The 25,977-nt window shown below is 38.9% G+C and overlaps 1 protein-coding gene across 11 annotated transcripts in view; it reads left to right on the top strand.

Annotated features, from left to right (window-relative positions):
- The first annotated feature begins 440 nt into the window (after positions 1 to 440).
- The window catches only part of PLEKHA1 (pleckstrin homology domain containing A1), a 39,377-nt gene continuing 13,840 nt past the window's right edge, over positions 441 to 25,977 (top strand). For 4 of the 11 annotated variants that reach the window (XM_030030787.2, XM_030030781.2, XM_030030784.2 and 1 more), the window contains exons 1-5: positions 442 to 588; positions 16,248 to 16,408; positions 19,824 to 19,880; positions 21,385 to 21,430; positions 23,539 to 23,636. In XM_030030787.2, coding sequence (XP_029886647.1) covers positions 16,268 to 16,408; positions 19,824 to 19,880; positions 21,385 to 21,430; positions 23,539 to 23,636 — 342 coding nt within the window. In that variant the 5' untranslated portion in view covers positions 442 to 588; positions 16,248 to 16,267. Of the gene's footprint in view, positions 589 to 824; positions 1,000 to 13,839; positions 13,950 to 16,247; positions 16,409 to 19,823; positions 19,881 to 21,384; positions 21,431 to 23,538; positions 23,637 to 25,977 lie in introns of those variants that run through there. The other 7 variants (XM_030030789.2, XM_030030790.2, XM_030030786.2 and 4 more) reach the window with 5 other exon arrangements.

Raw genomic sequence — 25,977 nt, 5'->3', positions numbered from 1 at the left:
TTCTGCGAGCAGAGACGTGTGGGGGAAGAGTCTCCGCACCTCCAGACGGTTAATTCCTTTTCTGCCGGTCCCTCTCCGCCAAATCTACTATGAAGGCCACAGTAACCGCATGTTCAAGAGCACAGCTGCAGAAAAACGACTTTCGGCGGTGTCACACGTAAGGCCCGAGGGCCGACCCTTTCCCTGCCGCCGGCCGCGCCTCAGCAGCCGCCTCCCGCCCCGCACCAGGCCCCGCCGCGGACTACAACTCCCGTCAGGCATCGCGACGCCTACCCGGAGCCTCCCCCCTCCGCACTACATATCCCAGGAGGCTCCGCGGCGCCGGCCTACACCACCCCCCCCCACACACACACCCGGCGCCGCCCGGGAGGTGGGGCTGTGGCGCATGCGCACGGCGGGGCGGGGGCCTCGGCGGTGTCGCCGGCGAAGTTACTTGTGAGGGAGGAGGGGGCGGGAAGAGAAAGGGCCGCCCGCCGCGCCGAGACGAGCCGGGCCGGGCCGGGAGGGGAGCGCGGCAGGAGGCGGCGGGTCCCCGCGCCGCCCGGCTCTCCTCACGGGGGGGGGACTCCCGGACTGCCCTGGACTCCAGTAAGTGCCTCGGCCCGGGGCGGGGGCGCTGAGGCGGGGCCGGGGGGGGGGGGGGGGCAGCTGAGGCGGCGGGGCTGCCCGGCTCGGCTCGGCCCGGCCCGGCCCGGCCCGGCCCGGCCCGGCCCGGCCCGTCGGGGAAGGCGCCTGGTTGATGCTCTCCTTTCCGTGCTTGGCCGGGCAGGGCACCGTCCTGTCCCCTCGACGGCTCCGCCTTTGTGTCGCCCCTCCGTCGGAGCCGCTTCGTGCCTTTCCCTTCCCTCCTCTCGCCCCTTCTTCTTCCTTTTCGTGTTCCCTCGAGGCCGCCGCCGTGGCGTGGGGGCTCTCCCCGTGTTTCACCTCGGGGGCAGCGCATAGGAGGCCGTGGCTTAATTGCCCTGGTAAAGCAGTCAGGGCTCTGTCACATCCCCAGAGGTAAGAGAATGATCTCACTACCCGTAATATATATATATATTTTTTTTTTTTTGTCTTCTCCTCTCTTCTTCTCAACTTTGTTCTTTGAGCATGATGGGAAGGAGCGATCTTATCTAGGCAGAGCCCTGCAGTGATGATGGTGCCTGGGAGGGTGTGGGCTCCCCCAGCACCCCGCCTGCTCGGCTGCCAAGCCGGGCCTTTCTCGGTTGTGCTCGCCTTTCCTATTAGAAATCCCAAGCTGCAGCTTCAAGGAGAGCCGAGCGTGATTGGGATGGCTGACGTTTAGTGGCTGGTTTGGTTTCAGCTCTCGAAGGCGCTAGTTCTGAAGAGGGCTATTTTGGAAAGCTGTTGCCTGTGCTAGCAGTGCAAGCCTGCACCTCTGAGGTGTGTTCTAGCTTAGTTGTAACCTGGGCTGGTTATTTACCTGAAGCGTCTTTAAATGGATAACTTGACTATAAATGAACGTTAAACTGTAACTGATACTGTCATGTTTGCAGTTTTTAGCACATGTAAAATTCCAGATGGGCATTTGACATGCTACTAACTTAACACAGGCTTAAATGCTGTATGTATTATGCAATTCCCTTAGGTGTAACTAATGCATAACCTTCATAAAAGGCATTGTTTTATTGCATAAAACGTTTGCAAAGTAACATCAAGAGGACCACAATTTCTCTTTGGGGAACAGGCTCCTGTTTTGAGGCCTTTTTTAAAAAAAACCTCTGATCTTCACTAATCAATGTACTGTGTTAAACAAGCAAAAAGAACAGTTTATATTCAAGTGGGGAAACAGTTATTAATTTGTTAGGTGGAGCATTACGAATAAGGCATGAGCAAAACGGTGTTGCTTATCTGAGTAAAGCTGAGAGGGAGAATTAGGTTGTTTTTTTTTTTTTTTAGATTCTTAAGAGCTAGATCTCTCCATGCTTCACCTTTTTGCAAAAGCATAGTACTTTTAAAGAGACTGCTAGACATCCCTGCATATAGTAAGCTGAATCATATCAGCTTTTTTGTTGCCTTCTGACAAATTGCTTACTTTCCTAAAAGAGGCCATAATGTCTGTAAAGATAAATTTTCTGTTCTCTTCCCATTATCCATATATGACACTGGAAGACAGCCATATTTGATAATACAGTTTGGGCCTGTGAGGTGCCAGGAATAGCTCCTCACTGTTCAATCCAGCAGGGTTTGGGGGTTTTTTTGTTTGATTTGTCCACTTCTTTTTTATACTTGGGCTGTGCTCATTATGATGCAGCACAAACACAGTCTTTACTGAGATGAAGCTGTGCATGGCAACTTTGGCTGTTTGCTCTATGATGAGTTACTCTGTCTTAATGAGTTTACTATACTGCACTTTCAAGGATGGGGGTTTTTAATACTTTTGATTTGAAAGTAGTTATGAAGTATGATGAAGTCTTGTATCAGTTTATTTCACAACTGAGTTACAAGTGCAACTTCAAAGCAAATTCAGTAGTCCTTGAGAAGGTCTATAAATCCAGTTACGTCTAAGAGACTTCTTCAAGTTTTATCACTTGTTCTCATGAGGCTTCTTGTAAGATAAATTCACAGGACGCTCACTGCATTCTACGAAGTTAAGAGTGGGTTTGGAACAGTGAACTTGCCTTTTAGGTCCCTGCAGTCTTGTCTCCTGCTTCTGGTTGTTATTTTTACTTGACTTGACAGAGTCACACAGGTAACGATACGTAAAACTGTCAGAGAAGCGTAGAAGTGCTGTTTTCCTGTTTGTCACGTGCGTACGTGTTAAAAGTGGGCTGAAATCTCTCATGGTAGGGAGAGATTCTTAGCCTGGTTGATATATGGAAGAGAGCCTTTTAATTCAGGGATAAATAAGCACTGATGCTGCAGAAGGTGGTAATTCGAGAGTTAATACATGGGGGTTTTGTGTACCCTAGATATCACTGAATACTAGACTGCTGGAGAAGAGCTTTGCATAAAAAGTAAAACTTTCCGTGACTCTCGTGGGGTTTTTTTGCAGTATTAAACATTGAGATTTTATTTTGTTAGTGCAGAAAATTTAATTTCAAGTTAGTAAATTGCAGAGATGAAATCTATTTTCTTAAGGTATTTCTGTGTTTTATAACTACAGTTGGCCTTATGTTTCATTATATAGCTATGCATTTCAAGGACAGAAATAAAGATGCACAGTAGGTCACTGAGAGGTATATTGCAGTGTTTAAATGTTTCAGAGGAGCAGATGCTTTGATATAAATTAGAGAATAGACAAAGAAGAACCAGTGTATGAAGAGAATAGGAAGCATCTTAATGCTTTTCCTCCTCCTTCTCTGCCCCTGTATTTATTCTTCCTCGGGAGTAGTAACTGAGTGACAGAAGACAGACAAACACATGGGGAATAAGGAAGGTGTGTATATGAGGAAAAGACCTGAATGCAGGAAAAGGCCTTGGTTTTTCCAGCTAGCTGTGGCTTATTTCAGAAGGCAAGGGAGCTATATCGGCAGAAATAGTAAAGGCTGACTGTATGTCAGAGAGTTAGTGTAGAAGAGAGGAAGTGCAAAAGTCAGTTTTTATTGACTGTAACATTAGAAAAAACTTGAGGACGTTACTGAAATGTGAACAGATCTCTACTTGTAATGCAGTCTCCAGTGTAGTGTTGGACATAGCCCAAAATGCCAGGCCTGCAAAATTCTTAATCTATTTTAGTAGATTTAGAATTCCATTGATGTCTTTATTACTAAATGTTCGTGGTTATTTAAGCTGACAGTTATCATAGTAAATGTAGTTCCTTCAAAATGCAGCAAACCAGGAGCATTGGGAAGTGAGTGCATGTTGTGAGAAGTTTCCTTGCATGCTGTGGTGTGCTCTTTCTTGTATCCAGCTGTAAGTCAGTGTTTGTCTAAACAATGGCTTGTGATACAACAGCATGTATCTTTCTTGCAAGATGGTTTGGGATTTTTTGTTGTTTTTTTTTTTTTTTTTTCCCCTGATAATTATGAACAATAGAAACATTCTTAGAAAATACTTACTGGGGTTTAGAGCCAAATAAACCTTTGTGCAGTTGTATAATTGCATGAAAATACAGGATAGTAACTTACTTCAGCGCCAAACTATGGGAATTTAAGTAACCAGCTTTAGCATAAAACATTTTTACAAAGTGGAGCAAGTGTTGTAGATGTCACCAGGAGACAAACAATACAAGAAATACAACAGTCAGTACATGCATTCTTTTGGTTTTGAGCCTAAATGCAACAAGACGTGGCTAGAAGTGTTGCTCTCAATGCTTTATAAAATTAGGTAAGAAACATAAACATCAAAATTCTAGTGAGCTTATCTGACATACAGAAATAATGTAACTGCTTTAAAAAAATTGACTGCTGAAAAGGTCAGAGTAACAAGTATGGTTCAAGTTCAGGTTTTGAAGTTGCACTGTAATGCATGGAATGACTGAAATGAATTGGAATGGGAGATATGGCTGACCTGTTTCAAAATTTTTTTCTACTGTTACACTGATCTCTCAAATTAGGACTTTGAAAATTTGTAAGTCTAAGGTCATCTTGATACATGCTGTAGCCTAACTTTGAGAAACATTTAGATATGTATTCGTATATGGCTCAATTTTATAAATAACACTTTCCTGTTAGTGCTAGGTAAAGGAGCAGGGTTTTGTTGCTGTTGAGGAAGGAAGCTTGGTTCATTGTCTCAGCACTAAGCAGCATTTTCTCCCTCCAGGGACTTGCAGAAGCATCTAGAACGTGTAGGTGTTTCTTTAATCTTGGAGAAGGAACTTATTAAGCTTTCTGTTGCAGAACTATATGAGCCACTTACTTTTAACAGATGTTATCTGCGTGAGTAGGGAGTTGCAGGTCTGGTAGACATTCGTGGCATTCAACAGTTTAAACAGTTTTCAGGTTTGAACATATGCCTTTGCCTTGAAAATCTGAATAGTTTCAGGTATTTTATGTAGAAGAAAGGTGGTTTGATGGGGAGGTTGCTGCTCTGGGACTTGGGAAACAGGTTCAGCTCACTTGTGTTGCCAAAAGCTTCCTGTGTGGCCTGGGACAAGCTGCTTCTCTGTCCCTCCGTTCGTTCTCATACTGAAACTGCAGAGCAGTAGCAGCTCTCTGCATCGCGGAAGTGTTAGAAGGATATGTCAGTCAGGTTTTGATGTGTTCAGGTGCGGTAGTAATGTGGGGCATATAGCTCCGTTGTGCTAGGAGGAAGAGGTTGAAGAGACTGCTAGGGGTCAGTTCCAGGCAGACAGAGTAAAATCAGAAAAATAAGGGGGGAAAAAAAGTTCTGACTGGAAATCTCTTGGATCAGTTAAGAACAGAGAAAGCAAGTCCTTAAAAATTTAAGGAGCGCTGCATTGCTTTGTTTGTTTAACAAAGTATATATAAAAAAAAAATGCTTAAAATACCTGAATGAACCAGGCAAATCTTTTTCTATTATGATTCTGCCACACGGGGAACAATAGCAAAGCTGTCTCTGTTCCTCTGTCGACTGTTCTCTTCTTTGGAAAGTGCTTTTAATTCTAGCTAACCATTACATCCAAATGTTATAGCTGTCAATTTTGTTCATTTGTTCTGCTGGCATGATAGGGAGAATCTCTTAAATTCAGTCCGATTTACTGACTTTCCATGTGAAAGAGGTTGAGAAGATAGCTTCTCTACCTCCCCACTCCTCCAAGGGGGAAAAGAATTTGCAGTCACCTCTGAAGAGCACTGTCTTCAGTAACTTTATAGAGCTAAAAGTATTTTGGATTTAAAATACTTCTGGTGGAAATACAAGATAGCATTGCCATTGCTATACACTGAAAATGTAGACTAGACAGCAATTATCAAGCTTTGCAAATGTGTTTTCATTGTTGAGAGTCAACACTCCCAGGAACAGTCTCTCTGTACTGACAGATAGGCGATAAATTCATTAGTTTAATATGTAACTGTTTTGATGTGTATGCTCTCCATGGGTGCTTTGGTACCCACCACATTTACATCCCATGTCCAAGAAAATGTGTTTGAACTTGTTCAGACTAGTGACTTAATTACATGTTCTTCTGTTAAGTGCTAAAACAGTTACATGTCAGGTTTGTTGTAAGACTGAGCAGTCCTCTTAAAACTGCACTTCAAAAGATGTTGTTAAATATATTGGTTAACTCTTTAGGGAGGCTTATAATAACAAATGGAAACTTAGGCTGTACTAATAATTAATCTGGCAAGTTATTTCCATAGCTGGTACACTCAGTGCCTGTATGTGCACTGGTGCTGCAAAGTTAGGTAGCAGTGCTTAAAGGATGTTCTTGCTTCAGAAGTGTTCCTGCTTATTCAGGACTTCAGGCTTTGGTTATTTTTTTTTTTTCTCATTAATCTTTTTTTTTCTCTTCCTTAAATGGGGTTCACTGTAGGTGCTGTGATTTATTTATATTGTCTTGCTAATTTGTGCTGGTGGCCTGATTTTTGGGTGGAGGAGCAGGATTTCTTAGGGAGATCCATTTGTTCCCTTCTTGGGGGAAGGCTGCAGTACAGTATGTTGAAAACCAGTGTGTTGCATACTCATGGTAAGTTCAGGATTTCCAGGCATGTTGTTGCACATACACAGGATTTGTGATTCTTCTGGAGTATTTCCGTCTTGCTGTGTATAGGTCAGGCAGCCATCCTGCAAAGCGCCAGGAGCCTGATGACTTCCTGGTAGTATTGGGATTACTCTGTAGGTGGAGCATTGTTATTCTCCATATGCATCGTAATTTATGCTTGGAGAAACACCAGTGTCAGTGCAGAACAACAGCTGTGCAGTAAACTGGTATTTTTGTCACTGCACAAATAAGAGGAACGGTAAGGAAGAAGGTCAGCAACCACACATGGGCTGTACCTGGTGTGAGGACAATTCCTTGGGCTCACATCTTGCTTCCAAGGAGCAAGGCTGCTGGAAATGAATTGTGAGAGAAGTTATAGTGAAATATGTGCTTCAAGTGAAGTTTTAGTGTGGTGGCACTATTCTAAAAAACCTGTCATTGCAGATAAGCTTTTATCTTATGGGGTTTCTCTCTGTGTCAAGGGAGACTTTTATTGTATATGGCAGAGTGGGATTTCATTTTCTTAATTTAAGTATAAAAAAGCAGAGCAGGGGGAGGTAATGACCTGAAAACCTTGCCATTTCATGGGAGCTTAATTTTCTCCTCCTTTGATTTTTTCCTCCTTAATTTTTCACCATGGTAAACAGGAGCTGGCATGTGTTCTGTAAATGAGTATTGGGTCATTTACATGAAACAGACAAAGCCTGATTCTTCCTAAAGAACTTTCACTAAACTTGCACTTACTGATAAGCTCTGAGATTAGTCCTAATCTCTGTGAATCCTTGTGTAGTACTAACATGATTGATAAGCAAGCTGGATTCTGGAGGAGATACCTAGTCTTCACAGTAGCAGGAATTTTGGCCCACGTAGTGGCTTATGCAATGAACTGAACGTGGTCTGCACCATCAAGTCCCACAATATTAAAATAACAGTGAGATGAAATCTTAATGGCAACAATTTTACCTTCCCAAAGTATTAATGTTGACGAACTGTTGCATTTTTTTATTTTGCATTGAATTTGCTAAATTAGATCTATAAAAATCAAATTTGATAATCAGTTACTTGCTTTGGTTTCATTAAATCCTTTTACATTTTTAAAAAAGGTCAAACCAAGTATTCACCTGATAGTGTTCTTTTCATTATTTGGTACTTCAAATGAATTGAAAAATCAGTTACTTACAGTCCTTGTTAGACTCCACAGTTTGGTTACGAGCATTCAAAAATATGCTTGCTTGCTATGTTCTGAGCTCACTGTAGACAAAATTGTTAAATGTTGTCTTAAGTTTGTGTTCAGATGGCCTGTAATATGCTGTGCTACTAGTAGACGTATGTAATGTGAAATCACAGTTCACAGGTATTCAGCTATTCAGAGCTGACTTTAGTGTGTCTGAAATATGTACAGTTTAATGGAATTAATCTCAGTATGATATTCTTGCATTTACATTTGGAACTTGCCTTTGGATCTATATGTAAAATGTAATCTTTTACTACTGCAATGCTTGCTTAGGTTTCCCTCTGGCTTCTACCCAATGTTTTCAGCACAATGTCCTGGTGCTACTGAGGCAGATATTTTTTTTTTTGAAGTAGTACTTTCAAAATTACTTTAACACACTCTTGCACCTGCTGCTATTTTTTTAACAATGTAAAGAGTACACTGTGAAAACTGAAGAAGGTATTTTCAACTTGTTAATTTCCTAACCAGTTGGCCTTTTGATATTTTTTTTTTTTTGTGTACTTCACAGGTAGAAGGTCTATGTTTGTTTGTGCTGGTGAGTTTGTACCCAGCATTCACAGTGAAAATCAGCAACGCTGGCTCAAAAATGGCAAACTTTTTTTTTTTTTAACCAGCTCATCTTCTTTTTGCATTGAACTTCCTCAAGTCAAATAAGTTTCATCAGGATTTGTAGGTTGATGGAGATAGTCTTTGTGTTTCAAAGTCATTGGGATGCTTTTGAGACTCCTGCCCTTTCTTACTTGAAGACGAGTTTGGGTTGAATTTGAAATAGCTGGCAGTGTGTGGAATTTGAGTTCTCAGAATGGTTGGCCTAGATTAAACTGGTACTGGTAATGGAAATTAAACTTTTTCTTTACTGATGAGTAACTAGTAATAATAAGCAATCCTAATAAGTAATGTGCTTACACACTGCTTAATTTTTAATTTGGTTTAGTTCTCATGAATGGAACAATTTCTATAGACTAATCATGTAAGCATTTTCGAGAACAAGGACTTAATTTGTCATGTTTGGAGTTTTACATGCAGCATGTGCTTACAGTTTTGAAAAGGCCCATAATAACATTAAAAATAACTGTAAATAATAATCAACTCTGAACCTGCATTATTAAGCATTTTAACTAGTCTGTAACTGAAATTAATAAGCTTTTTAAAACTTGTTTTGAGGATTGTATGAGATAAGTCAAAGTAAATTAATGTAACTATATTTTGTTTTCCTCTGTTGTACTCATCTCTGGTTATATCATTTTGAGTAACTTTGTGTTACTTAGACTTAATACGAAGTGATGAAAACTGTACTTCTGACTGTTGTGAAAACTTTGTGTTATTGAACATATTCTTTCATTGTCTTTTAACTTTGTTATTTTACTTTATTGCTTTCTAGGCTAGTCACCACTTGTAAGTTATTAATAGATAAATTTCAAGAGTGTCTTTTAGAATGGCCTCATTGCACAGGATGCTTCCTTCTGTTTGCTTAGCTCAGTGCATTTAGAGGGTCAATTAAAATAGTTGTTTTAGCTAGGCAAAAACCATTAATAGGTGAGGTTTTTTGTTTTGGCTGTCTTAAGAGATTGGTGATAGAGAGGGATTTTGCATCTTGTGCAGTGCATTTCCTCATTTCATCATATCCCAAAGCCTTTGGCTGCTATTGTAGATACCTAAAAATGGAGGAAAGTAGTTAAATTAAGAGCATGAAACATCACTTACAGAAATTCCTGCAAAAGTTTTTGAGGAAGTACCAGTCTGTTTCATCGGGAAACTTGTAGATCGGTATTTGAAATAGGCCAGTGCACAATGGATTCAGATAACTTCAGAACATTTTCCTCAGAACTCCAATCTTCCCCTAAAACATAGGGAATTTTTTACCTAGACAAAGGTAACTTTACTGCAGTTTAGCCTAAAGATGAAGAGCTTGTGCATGGATTGATGTCGTTGTCTGTGGTGAATGATTGCGGCTTTCTGGCAAGCAGTGTGTCTGGAGTTGGGAGGCAGACCGAAATGGTGGTGAAAAACCTTAACTGCCAGCATAGTAGGGAGGGAGGCAGTGGTCTGTGTTCATTAACTGCATGCATCTTTTGTGGTTAACTTCATCTCAGTTGTTTCTCACTTCAGTTTGAGCCAACTGTTTCTCATTGGCATATTATTATACCAAGGGGTGTAATTGGGGTGTTGCAGGTTTTACTGGATTCAGTCTGTACCGAAAGAAGGTATATCAAACTGTATGCTTTGCTGCATTTCAGTTGTAAAGTGTATATTTTAATAAATGTTGGTTATATGTGGATGTTGAAAGCACCCGGGATTAATGCTGTATCATTTAAGTAGTAGATAGTATGGAGTAAAATTATAGTCATTTGACTTGCTGAGGTACACTGGAAAAGAAGGGAACAGTTGGCTTATCCTGATTTAACAAGTCTTCCTGCAAAACAGCAGATCAGATGTGTTTTGAAGACAGAACAATGACTGAGTAAGACTTAAGTGCAAGATAAGACTGCTGGTTTTGTTAGATGATTCATCACTGCAAACGATGATTCTTCTATATTGTGGCCTGGTTGGAAGTTGGATTAGGTACTGGGGGTGGGATGTATTGTTTGCTTTCCCTCATAGTTTGAGCAGGGGTAGGAGAGGTCAATGCTGCTGGTACTTATTCAATTTTTTTAAAATTTTGAATATTAACTTCTTATGCTTAGGAGTTCTCTTCCAGGTGAATACTGGCCTTTTGCTGCTGCTTTTTTCCTTCTTCTTGACCACTTTAGAGAAGGAATCTAAATTTAGGGGGCAGCATGTCCTGGACTTCCAGTTCGCATTTGTAGGTGTAGTTAAAACGCTGATAATAGTTTCATACACTTCTAGCAAATCAAAGTTGTGACTTCTCTGTTTAACAGAAGTGTACAATGTCTGTTGTGCCCTCCAGAACAAAAACGAATCAGTGAAGGATCTTTGGGGAATAGAAGAGCTCAGCCTGTCATTTTAAAACAGTCAATCCTAAATTACCTTTGGTTGTCATCAGAATTGTACCCAAGTCATCTCTCCAGCTCCTGGATTAGTGTTTTTCCTGCCATGTTTTGGGTGCTTAGGAAATTGTGGCTTTAAGGGGTTTGTGAAAGATGAGCAGAGGTGTTCTCTCTCAATTTAAATTATCTATACAGCGTTGGGCCTCTGCTGGAAGGTTTTCAAGGGGTTGAAAATAAGGAAGTTTGGACAACTGTCCTGGAAGATTGATGTGACTTGTTTTCAGAGGCTGTTCTGAGCTGGTTGTCTCAGGGTTGGGTCCCTGCCCCCTGCCTTTGTTGTCCTGGATGTATGCAAGAAGGAAAGCTTTCATTGCTGTGTTCTTCAAGGTATAAGCAGGGCAGTCTGAACTCATCCCTTACCCTTGGGAGTCAGTAAATGGAATAAATGGCCAGTAAGAGAGATGACCAACTGGAGAGTAGCTGATTTACAGCAGGAAGCTGATAGTAATTGCCTAGGCAAAAGCCAAGAGCACTCAATAATTAAGCTGTCCCTGGAACTGCAGGGAGGACTGGAGATTGCTGGGGATGCTTTCCTTCCCTTTGCGGTGATGGAGCTAGTGTAAATAGTAGAGCTTAAAAAGGGAGGTGGGGAGGAGGGATGGGCATGACTCATGGCATCATTTTGTATTTATCAAGTGTAGTTTTAAGAATGTTGTTCATCATTTCATAGAGATGACTAAGTAGGTAATGTATGTTTCTTAATCTTTTTAGCTAATAGAAAAAGAACCCCAAAGTCATCTCCGGTGGTAAATTAAATCCAAAGTTCAAAATGTCCGTACAGTAATAGAGCAGGAAGAAGAAGTGTTACTCTAAATTAAAGAAATAAAAATAATAATAAAATTATGCACAAAGCTGGGGGAAAACACACGTAAAGTAAAGCTAAAAGGTATTAAGGAGCAGTCCTCCTCTTGCTGTATTTCTTAATCAAGCTTTCACGTGGATAGTGCAAAGCCTATTGCATGGTCATTTATTCATACGAAGTTCTACTTTCTCTAGTAAGCCAGCGGTCCGTGGTTTATGCCTACTTGTGGAAATCAAGTGTTAGTTGTCAAAGGAGAGATTGGGCCATAGAAGTGTTACCTTGCATGCCACTTTAATAGTCTTGTATGTACTTTGTACTTGAAGATATGGAGGCTGCAACCAAACTGTAAAGGAGGTGAACTCAAGAACAGGTGCTGGTGTGAAACTAAAAATAGAAATTAATGTAGGAGCGTTTAAGCAGTCTGTTATAAATGGTGAAAACGAGATGCTTGTGTGCCTCTGCAGGTTCTAGTTGTGCAGTCATGCATTTACAGTTATAGACTGGGAGAAGGTGATCTGTGATTTTTATTTATAGTTGTGCCCAGGAGGCCAGGCAGCCTTCAGTTTGTGATACAAATGTTGAGGATTGTTAGTATATGGTATACCCCAGAGGAAAAGAGCAGTGAGAGAGGAAATCTGAGAGAAGCTGGGCTGATGAGGTATGTACCTACTTAAATTAGTACACCGCCACCGGAAAGAGGGATGTAAGACTTCAAAAATAAGTGAGACCTCCTATTTGGATTATAACACAACCCTCCAAGAAGGAATTTTAAGGAGCTGAGAGTTTTCTGAATTCTTACATATGAATGTCAATATATACCACAAAATGGGTTTTCAAAAATGTTTTAGCTTCTAGTGGATTATGGCGAGAACCAAGAGGAAATGGGCCACAGGGATATTTTTTCTGAAGTAGCACTATGTCATTGACCCATGTCTCCTTCCTCCCCTGCCCACCCCCACTCTGGGGAGGCAAGGCAAACTAAAATGAAGTTGTATGTAATCTGGTACAGGTTTGATGCCTTCAGCTTTTCTCTCTAAGAACTCATGATCTTTTTATAATACTTGGTTCTAAAAGTGGGCAGAAGAGTTATTACACTGTCTTGTACTGCAGATTCTGCTGCAGAAAATAACTAAGTGTGCATGTAATAAGAGCTGTAAAACATACACAGACTTGGAGATCTTTATTTTATAATTGCCCGAAATAATAATTTCATGAAAAAATAAATCATATCTATGTAAGACAGGATCATATTCCGAAGACACTTCTAAATTGAAGTTCTGGTGAATTGTTAGGCTGGTGGTCTTCCAGCCAGATTTCCTACGCTGAGGAATTAGTGTTGGAGTTCTGCAATTCCTTTTATGAACCTTTAGAAGTAATGCGGTAATTCCGTTGACGGTGCTTTTTTTGGTCTGTCTAGAGTTGCCAGGAAGGGTGTCATAGCAGTGGTTTTGTCATGTGTGTTCAGTTGCTTTAGTAACTGGAGGAAAGGCACAAATTGATTATTTTTTTTAATGTGCATTACAAATTGTGGTTCGTTAATGAATGCTGAATAGAATTGGTATTAATTTACATTGGAATCTTGCCAAGGTGTAATGTGGTGGAAGCAGACTTTTAAAACTGGAGAACAATTGCATGATTTTATGTTCGATTTCAATTTTATAATAAAGTTAGAGGGTTTTTTTATCTCTTATTCTTTAAGAGCATTAGTCTGGTAGATGTCAGTAATCCCATGAGGAATTTTGAACTAATCTGAAGAAAACACCAGCTATACAACTTAAGTTTTTAAATTAATGATAGTTTATGCTGTATTTTCATCAGAAGACAAAGGAACTGCAAATAGTATCATTTTGTAGGCTAGAAATTAGCTAGTAGTACTTAGAAATAGAAAATCTGTATGAATTTAGGGTTTTTTTTCTGTGAAAATTGGTTTATTGACAAATAAGAGAAAGCTTCTGAATTTTGTCTTTTGCCCTGGAAAAAAAGAAGTATTGGAGTGGTTCAACTTTAGCTAATTGTATGCTCATAATGGAGCATTATGAGTATCCTCCTTTCATTTTAATTTGAAACATAGCTTCTCCTATAGGGGAAAAGTGCTTTGAAAATTCAGTTGGTTTTATTCAAGGATTCTTTATCAATTTGTACCTTGTTTCAAAAACAAGTTTTCCTTGTTTCATGTTCTTCACATCTGCAGAGAACACAGCTTAAGCCTGCTCACACAGGAAACCAGCCATCAATATTTGCTTTTTTTAGGCACAAAGCTTTTCTGGGCTTCATAAACTGTTGATATTAAGCTGAAATGGTGTCCCTGAAGTGCTATATATTTTGTTGAGGGACCACCTGGGACAACTTAGGACGATACTGGTAAATGACAATTTTTATATTCATTTAAATGAAAACAATGTGTGGTGCCAAGTTTTGCCAGCTTAGAGGTATAATTTAGAGAACAGCTACCCTTAAGTTTGCCCTTAGCTACAGATTTGTTTATAGTGAGATGTTGCTTCAGTGTAAAGTGATCACAAGAGCCAGCATGTGAATTACTGATGAATGTTCGTTATGATTATGACATTTTCTTAAGAGTGCTCAAGTGTTTGTTTTTGCTGTTCCTTATAACTATATCTTGGTTACAGAACTTGTGTTAGATCTGTTATATTTAAATTGAGAGGAACATACCAATAAAATTTAGATTACCTTAGTAAATTTTGTTACTTTTTTGAAGAACAAACCTATGCCTTTGAAGATTTAAACCATTGTTGCATACCTTAATTATGGAGACTTTTTTACCTTTTGGAGGTAGAAAGAAAAGCAAATCAGCCAAGCGCTTAATGGAAGGCTTATATACATATAATGTCCTTGTAGCTATTTAGAAAATGTCTTGCATCTCAAACAAAAGTGTGTTCACTTTTCTCCACAAAAATGCATTTAACTTTAGAATTTAATAGCTTATATTACAGAAATCAAACCACTAACATTTTTAATAGTCCGTCATCACTATGCTATTGCAATCTCTTCAACTTTTTGCAAGTACTACTGAACTGAGATTGTTAGATCTGGTCCCTAATGCCAAACTTAATGTATCAGACTTGAGTTCACACCAGAGGATTAATTTGGTGTTGGGCACAAAAAGGGTTATTTTACAGATTGAGTTAAATGACTTAAAACTGTTTACTAGAAATTCTTCTAGTATGGTATCAAAATCATGATAGAAGATTAAAAAAAATAGTTTCTGAAACTGGTTGAAGCAAAATTTGACTAGTATTCTAATTAGTCATATAAAATGACAACTGTAAATACAAGCATATATCTCCATGTTTGTGTATCTGATCCCCCCAAATAAATATATACTTATGTGTATATCTGATTCCCCAAAATAAATACTTTAAAATGTACTTAACCATATGTCACGTTTTGGTGTGGTATTTGCTAAAATAGCTAGCTACAGATAGTTACCAGGTGTCTGCCTCGTTCTGTGTGTATATAACTATATTTAAAACAAATAACTTTAAGCAAGGAAATAGTAAAGGTAAACAATTTAAAGTAATATTAAAAAGAAACTTCCGTACTACACAGGGAAAGCTGGAAGATGTTACAAAAAATATGAAGTTCTTAAACCTTCTATGCCTCATGTTAATATTTTTGGATATGTACTATTTCTGAGTTTTGTAACAAAATGTAAATAAGACTGAAGTGTTTCTTTCGTGCTCTGGGAAAGATTAGCATCGACCTGATTTTTATCATATTTAAATGTTGGTTTATTGCCATTTTTTAGATGAGTATGCAAATTTATCTTTGGTCTTACAAGGCTGGCTCCTAAGGTAAAACGACTGTCCCATAAAATAAAAGGAAGTAAAAAAAATGATGCAATAGTCTGCGGTAAGACAGAGCCATAAAAGGTGAAGCAGGCAAAATGGAAATAGGTGGTCAGCAGTACAGATTTTTATTTATTTAAGCAAAACAAAAAAATACAAAAAAACCCCAACCCAAAACCCAAAATAAAAAAAAGCCTACCACCCTCAAACTTAGTACCATGTGCATGAGGATTTCAGTTTTGCACTAGCAAGTGTGTTCACATCTGTTGCTGCACATACAACTTCATTTTGACTATTTAATGTATAAGGATGAAAAGATATCTGTTCTTAGACATTGTTAGATATGAAGTTCTTTTTGTAGGAGAAAAGAAGAAAGTGAACAATGTTTCTAAAAGCCTTTTTGTTGTATTTGCCTAAGCAAAATATGAAAAATCACATTGGACAGGAGAGCTCCTGACAAAGATCCTTTCTTGACCATGAAAGGCAATGTCAAAGAAGGAAGTGTAAACCTAGCATTATCTCAACTTTGTGCAAGTTGTGAAGAAGAATCTTTGATTATTCTTTAGTGATCCTGTAAAAGCTAGTCTTAATGTTCATCTGCTATTTACTACTTGTATCTTTGCACTTAGAGTATTAGATACCCTAAGTATATGCTTCAAAGAAGTAAGAAAGACCTATCTAAAAATTCAGTGGTGATAGTGGGAGGGGAAACAGCTACGCTTCACTTACTCTTCTGTAGAAACTTCTTTAAGCTATTAGTTGAAACTGCTCAAAATGTCATGGGTAGGCACAGAACAGTCTTAAAATTAGTAACGAGGAACTTTGCTTAACTTCAGTGCTTTTTGTTCTGCAGTGTGATGTTCAGGGTCAGAAATGCCTTATGTGGATCGTCAGAATCGCATTTGTGGTTTCCTAGATATTGAAGAAAATGAGAATAGTGGGAAATTTCTGCGGCGGTACTTCATTCTGGACACACGAGAAGACAGTCTGGTGTGGTACATGGATAACCCACAGGTGAGATGTCCTTGGTAATAGTTTCCTGGCTTCTATCAATTTCCACTTTTTCAGATTTTTTTTTTTTAACAAATTTACTTAAGAAAAATGGGATTTAGTATTAGTTTCCGGACCTGGAAGCTGGGGGCGGGGAGGGGAGAAGTTACAGAAGTGAAATAATTGTAAATTAGTGTTTCTTCTTTGCTAATACATGCAGTCTTTTAAAGAAAAAATAGAGTTCATATTTCTGTTTAATTGCCAACATTCTAAGTATTGACAGGAGATTTAGGGATCAGATGGGAATTTGAATTTGATCCCATGTATAGATCGGTCATTAGTTTTGAATCATGATGTGCTATATTTATTTTCTGTTAAGTGTCTTGAGTGTGCATTACAGGTTCTTGCAGACACTAGGCAGTGCCATGTAATATAAGCAGATGAACCGAATCATGTACTAGTTTCACTGCACAGGTCTTGTAATTCACCTTTAACCTTATGTGGAAGTACATAGTTTTCCTTGCATTGCGTGAGTCAACTAGCTGTTTCATATTACTTTACCGCAACAGAATCAGTCATTGAAAAGCAATTTCTAATGATGCTTGCAATTTCAATACAGCGTGATTGGTATATGAATGAGGAAAGCTTGTATCCATCATGGTGGAGGGCATCCTTTATATAAAAGCTACTTTTACAATGTACACACATCAGTGTGTTTTCTAGCATAGGGGACAACAGATAATTGCTTAAGGTTTGGGTACAGAGACAGTGAAAGCGTAGGATCTAGGTCAGCTGACAACTGTCTGCCAGAAGAATATTTGTGTACCGTTCTGCCAGGAAGACCGGAGTTAAAATGCAATAGTAGTCTACTGTTCAAAGGAACCAATGGAAAAAAAATTTAAATGACGGGCAGCTCGATGAATGTGACTTGTGACTGAAGCATTTAGCAGTCCTTGCTGAGGAGAAAAAAGAAAGAATTTCTGGAAATAAGAGAGACTTCAAACATTTGATCTCAGTGAGCGATACGAAGCAGTTCTTTTTTTCAGTTTCTCCTGATATAACCAGGGCATGTGGACCAAAGCTTGAAATGCTGTAGAAATTACAATTCTTCAGAAGTTTTAAGACTAATGATATTTGCAGTGCACACCTCTTAAAGTTCTTAGTTGAGGATTTCTTACCCTTTTTTTTTTCTTTTTTTTGTGTTATTATTCATGTACAAATGAAAGGGTGCCTTGCAAGAGGCAAGTTGAAGCTTCTTGATTTTCTTCCAGTGCTTTAGTTTTGAAGAACAACAGAGTTTTTATAGAGCCAATATGTGGAGACCATTCTTAATCCTTGAAGTGATGAAACCCTTCATATAGGATGAGTCTACGGTGTGTGCATGGATTGGGTTTGCGTGGCAAGGTTTTGGCGGGGGGGGGGGAGCTACAGGGGTGGTGTTTGTCAGAAGCTGCCAGAAGCTTCCCCCATGTCCGATGGAGACAATGCCAGCCGGCTCCAAGACGGACCTGCTGCTGGCCAAGGCCGAGCCCATCAGCGACAGTGGTAGCACCTCTGGGATAACATATTTAAGAAGGGAAAAAAGTTGCTGCGGCACAGAAACGGCAGCCGGAGAGAGGAGTGAGAAGATGTGAGAGCCCCAGCCCTGCAGACCCCCAGGTCAGTGCAGAAGGAGGGCAGGAGATGCTCCAGGCGCCGGAGCAGAGATTCCCCTGCAGCCCGTGGTGATGAAGACCACGGTGAGGCAGGCTGTCCCCCTGCAGCCCAGGGAGGTCCACGGGGGAGCAGATCTCCACCTGCAGCCCGGGGAGGACCCCACGGTGGAGCAGGGTAAGAGTGAGGAGTCCTCCCCCTGAGGAGGAAGGAGCGGCAGAGGCAGCGTGTGATGAACTGACCACAACCCCCCTTCCCTGTCCCTGTGGGGTGGGGGGATGGTGTTTTATGATTTGGTTTTATTTCTCATTACCCTGCTCTGCTTTGATTGGCAATAAATTAAACCAATTTCCCCAAGTCAAGTCTGTTTTGCCCGTGACGGTAATTGGTGAGTGATCTGTCCCTGTCCTTACCTTGACCCACGAGCCTTTCGTTGTATTTGCTCTCTCCTGTCCAGCTGAGGAGGGGAAGTGAGTGAGCGGCTGCGTGGAGCTTAGTTGCTGGCTGGGGTTAAACCACGACAGTGCAGAACTTCACTGGGCCCTCTGTTGCTGATAGAAGTGCTTTATTTGCATCTGAAAACCAATTCAGCTGTTCAAAGAAATAATGGTTTTTAAGTCCACCATTAACCACACATTATTATCCTAATATAAAGATTATAAAACTGGTATATGCTGGGATCAAAATCATTCTGATAAAGTAAAACTTAAATTGATTTTTTTTGGTCAGAATGGGAACACCTTTTGGTTTTTTAAGTTTCAGTGTTAGCAGTCTATAGTAAACCTAACCTACTTCTTACCTTTGAAATATGAATGTAGTATAAACCAATTATTTGTCTGCCTTTCTGACTCTGTGGGTAGCATTAGGCTCCTCTTTGTAATGTAGAAGTTCATAAGGCCCTGTGGAATAATGAAGAGCACTCTAGCTGGGGAAAGGATCAGCAAGCAGATGCAGTACCATTGTTATGGTCTCCAGGGAGGTCTGGAGTAGGAAGGATGATACTGTAACCTAAAGGGCCATTTTTAAAGTAAAAATTGTAATGGAAAAAAGTGTACGGAAAACAGTGCTCTATTTAAAGGAATAAAATTAGGAGGACTGTTTCATCAGAAACAGTTAATAAAAAAGTTAACTGTGTTTTGTGATGCTCAGTGCTTTAACTGTTGTATTTCTAGGCTACTAGCTGATTGTGAATAGTAATGTAAATGTTAAGACTAGTATGTTAAGTAAGGATGTAGAAAGAACGGACAGCTCCTTTTTGGATTGTAAATATACTTAGGCTTAACTGCAATGTTAGGAAGTATCATGGTCTTTCCCTGCAATAACTTTAATATTAAATGAAAAAACTATGATTTTTCAATCCATTTTGGAAAATACGTGAGATGGCCTTTGAAACGTCTGACATAATAGATGAATGTCGCTTCTTGTCCTTTCCGCCTGCTCTGGTCAAATACATAAGATGCCAACATCTGTTAAGGAAAAAGTATTCTTTCCGGATTTCCTGGTTGCAGACCTGCAAGAATCCTTTTTCCTCTAGTAAAATACATAAACTTCTGAAACAATTACTATTTGTATTGTTTCTAGCAGTCTTTCTGTTTTTAGTTGATTAACAGATGTGTGTATAATAAACAAGTAGTTTAGATCCTGTTTCAAGCATACATTGTGTATTGTCTATAAAAACAGGTAGGATTTTCTTTTTGTTTGTGGAATTATTTGCTTTTTATGCATAAACACTGACTGTGATATGAGAATAAACAAGTTTCACTTTGTAACATATGATTTGTTTCAGAATCTTCCCTCTGGATCTCCACCTGTTGGAGTCATTAAACTTACCTATATTTCAAAGGTAAGATAATATTTAAGACACTTGTTGCTAAGTTTTTAGTGATAGCTACCAAGGGCCGCTTCTGAAGGCCTCAACTTTAGACAATTTTAAATGCCTCTTACGTAGTGCATGGGAAGCTTTTTGCTTGTGTGCTGCTCCTGATTCTCAGAGATGTGTTACAAACACTTCAATAGTATCAGGTTAAAATAAGAACCGACTGATTACGGTGTTGCCTAGGTTTCTTCTGTGATTTCAAATGGGAGCTCTTTGTGCTGCGTAGAATTAATATATCTGAACTGTATGTTTCAGTTCTTTATGAGTATTTGAATTCCAATGGTCTTGGAGAAAAGACAGGCCATTTATGAAGCAGCAGATAAGTCTTTGGGTGTGATAGTTTGCAAGTAATAATGATCTTTAATAGATAGAGCAGGAGAATTTCTAGAAAATATTTAGTTCATTACTCTGTGTACACTCACTTCCAAATGTCTGGAAGAAAACTGAACTAAGACTCCATGGTTAAATTTGTAGCAGATACTGCATTAACAAATAAGTGGAGAAAAATAATTGACCTTCTCTTGTCTTTCTGCTTATTTCTCATCCTTCCTTTGCTTTTCTTGTTGTCATACTGTATCTTCCCACCTTCCTTGTTTTGGTGTTTTTTGGTTTTTTTTATTCTTGTGAAAGATATTGATGCTGGTTATATCATGAGTAGAGAAATGTCTGTGGAGACCTGCTTATGTCCTTCCTGGTTTCTTCCTCCTATGCTTACTTTGCCCCAACCCTCACAGTTGTCATCTTAAGAAATCTGAAATCTTGTATGTTGGTTTTAGTGGGAGCAGGGGTGGTCACTTGTGCCATTTCACCTGTGTGTACCTTTGAAGGCAGCTCAAGTGTGCCTCCTGTGCAGACCCTCTGTCTAACTTTCCATTGTTCTTCTAGTTAGCAGTACGGTTTTTTTTTTTGTATCTGTCCAAAAAAAGGTTTTGATGTGAGAGACTGCTTTGCCTTCTCCCCCACCCTTGATAGACAAGCTCTATAATGTAAAAATGTCAACATCTCAACAATCTCAAAACGGGACACCTGCTTCTCTCCTCCCCTAACACTGCAACATTTTAGAGACTCCTGAAGAAAAGTGGCTATTATTCTTTTTTGTTGGTGAACCAAAATACAACTGATGTTCTTGGCAGTATGAAATGTCCTTGAATTTTTAGTTCAGTTGAGACGTAGAACTTCAAAATGCAAGTAGAAGTGTTATGTTTTCAGATTTCAACATTTGCCTGGTAATGAATCCTTAAACTTAAGGAATAGGAACATAGAGCTTAAACTGTCTTCTTACCATAGGTTGCATGTCTTAAACTGAATTTTATATAGTATTTTTTGTTATATCTGTATATCTTTATACCTAACAAGCTTGCTATGCTGCTAATCTTCAAATTTAGCCACTTGAAAGAGAAAAAAAAATTTGTGATAGCTGATGTATATTTTGTATGCACAGTGATATTTATAATCTTAATTTCCCTACTAGGTTAGCGATGCAACTAAGCTAAGGCCAAAGGCAGAATTCTGTTTTGGTAAGTTCTTGCATGTGGCATGTGCATCAAGTACATTCTTCAGAAATTTGAAACAAAGATAATGTTCTGCAATTCTGTTACTAGCTACAGCTGATTTTTTTTTTTAATAGTTTGGATTCACTGTTTCTTCTTTAGTATGAGGGAAATGTTGGCTTCTTCATGTTTTTTGTGGCTTTTTGTATCACAGCTTAATGAGGAGTAGGTGAGAGTTGTTTTTCAGATGTTTAAATTTTTCAGGCATTAATAAGCTAATCAAAAATGATGGATGTTTTCAGAAACATGGCATGCCTGTCAGCTATGAAGACAAGTAATTTAACTATTTTAATCTGTATTACTGATAAAAGAGTTTATTTAATTGATCTAAAAATACTGTCAGCCAATGCCTTTACATTAAATTTCAGGCTCTATTGCTGTACCAAAGAAAAAGAACTTGCTTGGGGTACCTTCTAAGTTTATTGATACTTAAACTTGTTTAAACTTGAGGAAAGCTTTAGATAATCATAAAAGCCCCTTATGGTGTTTTTTTTAGATTTTTTTCTTGTAAGTAATTTGTCCAGAATTTACTATAATTCCAGATTTTTTTGACAAGCAATTGGCATTCACAAAAGTATGTGTAGAGACTGGAATCAGCCTCTGCTCTGTTTATGAATAACCATTGTTTATGGCTGCATTCATGTAAGAGTTTTAGCTCAGATGAAGGTACTGAAAATGCCTGAAGGTTTTATGACAGTTGGTTAAGGTGTCCTTTGCCATGTGCAGTATTGTACAGGCCCAGAGAAGGCAGCTCCACCGGGCTTGTGCAGTCTCTGTGTTAGAGCTCATGAAACACTTGGTAAATTACCTCCATGTGTAAGGAATCAGGGATCCTAGAGTAGTATCTAGTGTGTCAATTCAGTGCCATCTACAGATTCCTCTGCACATGCATGTGTAGAGGTGTTTGTCTTCATCAGTTGTAAAGTTGCTCCTGTCAGTGGGCCAGCTCTATAAAGCCATAATGATCCAAGATGCTGCCTGAAAGCTTTTAATATTTCTGGTTTATTAAAGCGTTTTTGATACTTTTTAGAGGAAAAATTTACATTTATTGTCTTTTTATTTAAATAGCGGGAGTTGTTTCAGTCAACTCATTATACAGTTCTGTATTGTGAATTTATATTTGCATCTAATAATGTTTGCTTTGAACCATTGACTTTGGGGAGAAAGATGATAGAAGAGTAAAAAGTCCCTGTTTCTGACATGTGTTTGCTGTTAGCGATGACCTGAAGAACTGTTAGGCTATGGGTAGAGCAGCAAAATCTGTTCAGACTTCAGCTGCAATGCTTCAGAGTTCTGGGAAGGTTTTAGTTGCTGTTTACCTTAAAATTAATTTCAGGGTAAGTTCTTAGAATTTGTGAGAAAACCAGCTGTGATATCCACCCACCCCCACCCACCCCCACCCCCCCCCACCCCCACCCCCCCCCCCCCCGTTACACAGAAATATGTTTGTCCTTTTTGGATAAAGGTATGCTAGGTGTGGCCAGGTAGATACATAAACTTACTAAAAATATGCTTTTTCTGCCAAGTCACTGAAGTAAAATAAAGTTCTATGTTCTGGCTGTTTTAAAGTTGTTTGTTCCTGAGCATCATATACTTAGTAATCAATACCAATTTCTTCACAAATTAAAAAAAGAATAAAAGTCGGTGGTCGTAGTCATGTTAATGAGTTCGTTGCCAAGGATAACAGATATTGGTCAGAGGATGAAAAAGAGTAACTGTAGAAGTCCCCATGTATAAAACTCTGTTGCTTAGGGAAATTGAGAAAAGGGAAATGGAGCTGTAGAAAATTCTGATAAAATTCAAGGCTTTATTTCTATGTAATAAAAAAAAAATCATTTAACAAGTTCTGTATGATGCTGTTTAAGTGGAGAGCTTTAAAAAAAAAATAGGGGTTTTTAGAATAAAGCAAGCCTGTCAAGTAGATGTATGTATCTTAGGACTTTCTAAAAAGAAATGCAGCAGAGAGCTTAAATACTTCAACTGGATTTTCCATCTGAAATCAAATCTTTTTGTGATGGTGTTAAGTTTGCTCTTAAATTTCAGTGTTGTTAACTTTTCACAATGGTTTTTAACAGTTATGAATGCAGGGATGAGAAAATACTTTCTACAAGCCAATGATCAGCAGGACCTAGTTGAATGGGTAAATGTTCTGAACAAAGCTACCAAAATCACAGTAAGTGGTTTAGTTGATATTTAGCAATGCTTTCAAATGGTGACTGTCGCAAGGTGCTTAAATGTAACCTTTGTCTCCAGTTTTTATGCTAGAGTAGTCTTTTTATCTCTACAAACAAGTCTTGGCTTGGCTTTCCAAGACTTGGAGAAACTGTACAGAACTCCCCCTAAACTTGAGTTTATTTTAATTTTTGCTTTGAAAATTGGACAAAGATGTGATTATCTTTTTCATTACAGCATATTGTGGTTTCTAATAAATTAAAATTAACCATACACATTTAATATTAATTCAAATATCCAGAAGACATTTGCAAGCAATGAAAAGATACACATACATTTGCCTGGTGTCAAAAGTTTGTATTTCTTAAAGTAATCACTAAAATAACGAGCAAACACATCATGCCATGTTCCAAAGGCTCTCTCCTGATTTCAAGTAACACCCATTCAAAGAAACATTAATGCATTCTTCTGGTAAGTGTTGAATTACTTTTCTGGTTTGTACCAGGACAGCTTGTTATCACATGATAGAAAAACCTACATATTACCTCAGTCTTTTCAGGAGGCAGAAGTTAAGGGGGTTTTTCTCTCCAGTTTCAGGGAAGTGATGGCATGAACTGTTTTGAGAGCATACCCTTACGAAGAAGGGGTTCTGAGCATGGGTGCACGCATTCGTATTTGTTGTCAGTAACTTTCTCATTTGTAGAAACATCTAAGCTTGTTACTATGAGTTGTTTGCATTGTTTTAATGTAGCCCTTTCTTTGGAGTTACAAAAATGTTACTAACAATAATAAATAAAAAAACCCAGAAACGCAAAGCCTTCTCACTTGGGTTTTTCATGAGGATACACCACAACCAGGCTTGAATTGTTTCCAGTTCAAGAAATAGGGTGAATAAAGAATTAATTGCATCAAATTAGAATTTAGTCTGAAAGCTGTTTTATCATATGTTTAACTGGTGGAACCATTAGTATATTTTGTCTTTGAAGAAACAAGCCTTTGAACTGTTAATCTGTTCAGAGGTTATTTAGTATGGCCAATTATTTAATCAAATAATTAAGATCATTCAATTATTAATTTTCATATAAGCATTACTTGCTGTAGATTGTAATCCTCCAAGAGTCGTTGCATTTTTTAATACTCTGAGTGCTGATAATTTCAAGTAACTATGAACCTTTGCAGTCTGGCACGTTGTGTACCTATTTATGAGTACTGTTTGAAAATGCATTCATACGAGAAGGTGGATGTGGGTTTGGTCTGTAACGTTTTAAGTAGGAGTTTGTGACGGCTGAAGCACCCATAAAGCTGTAGCTACAAGCCCCTTCTCCTGAAAGGCTGAGGCCCACGATCTGCGTGCGCTAGGAGAATGTCTTATCCTTCAGTGCCAGATCTGGCTGTGAATGGAGTCACCTTTTATCTGTGCTAGCAAAGCTGGGTGTTGTGCAAGGCTAAGGTGGTGGTGGAAGTGAGAGAACGAGGCTGACGCCACAGCTGAGCAAGCTGCTGAGTGCCACCTTCACTTGGCTGACATTGGTGCTCTCAGGACTGTTCGTACTTCTTTGCAGGCTGAGGGTTTTTTGGTGGGTTTTTTGTTTTTTGTTTTTTGTTTTTAAATAAGCAGTCCTGGGCATAGGAACTAGAATCACAGCAGACTGTAAAGTAGCTTTGTTTTTGTCTAGATCAGTTCAATTTCAAGTTCTGAATGTGCCACAGTCTTGCATAGTAATTCACTGTGTAAAGACAATTTGCGTGTCCCTTCTTTCTGAAGGAATTTGGATGTGCTGTGTAAATATCCAGTAGGTTGCTGGCTAGGATATTTTGGTGTAAGTCTCTTGATCTCTTCTTGTTGAAGTCACTTCAGATTTACTATATTAATATTAGGGGTGAAAGGAGATTATAAATGAAAATGTCTTAGGTAGCCAGTTAGTGCATTTCTTAGGTTACAGATGTTTACTTCTTGCACAAACTCAGGAATTTGGGTACACATTTTAGATCAAAACACTGGGGAAATTCAATTCCTGTGGTGTTTTGATTGCTTTAGTTCCACATTTGAGAGAATTACCTAATAGTTAATGGTATTTAGGGTCATTTTGTTGAATTTAGCAATATATGTAGGGTTAGTGGAGGCAGTACACACAGTCTTCATGCCAAGTATTGGAATGTGAGTGCAAATATCATACTGATCAGGCATCCTATTTGACAAAAGTCTTAATACTGTAGCCCTGTTGCTTATGGCCTTACTGCTAGCTCCACAGACACTGGGGCGTCTCCAGTCTAAAGCACTTATTACTAAAACTGAAAGCAAGTGAAAAATAAAGAACCAGTTCTTCTACAAATTAGCAGTG

The sequence above is a fragment of the Aquila chrysaetos genome, chromosome 11, assembly GCF_900496995.4.
Source record: "Aquila chrysaetos chrysaetos chromosome 11, bAquChr1.4, whole genome shotgun sequence".
Lineage (NCBI taxonomy): Eukaryota > Metazoa > Chordata > Aves > Accipitriformes > Accipitridae > Aquila > Aquila chrysaetos.
Note: the sequence above shows the minus strand (reverse complement) of the source record. Positions and strands in the feature narration are given on the sequence as shown.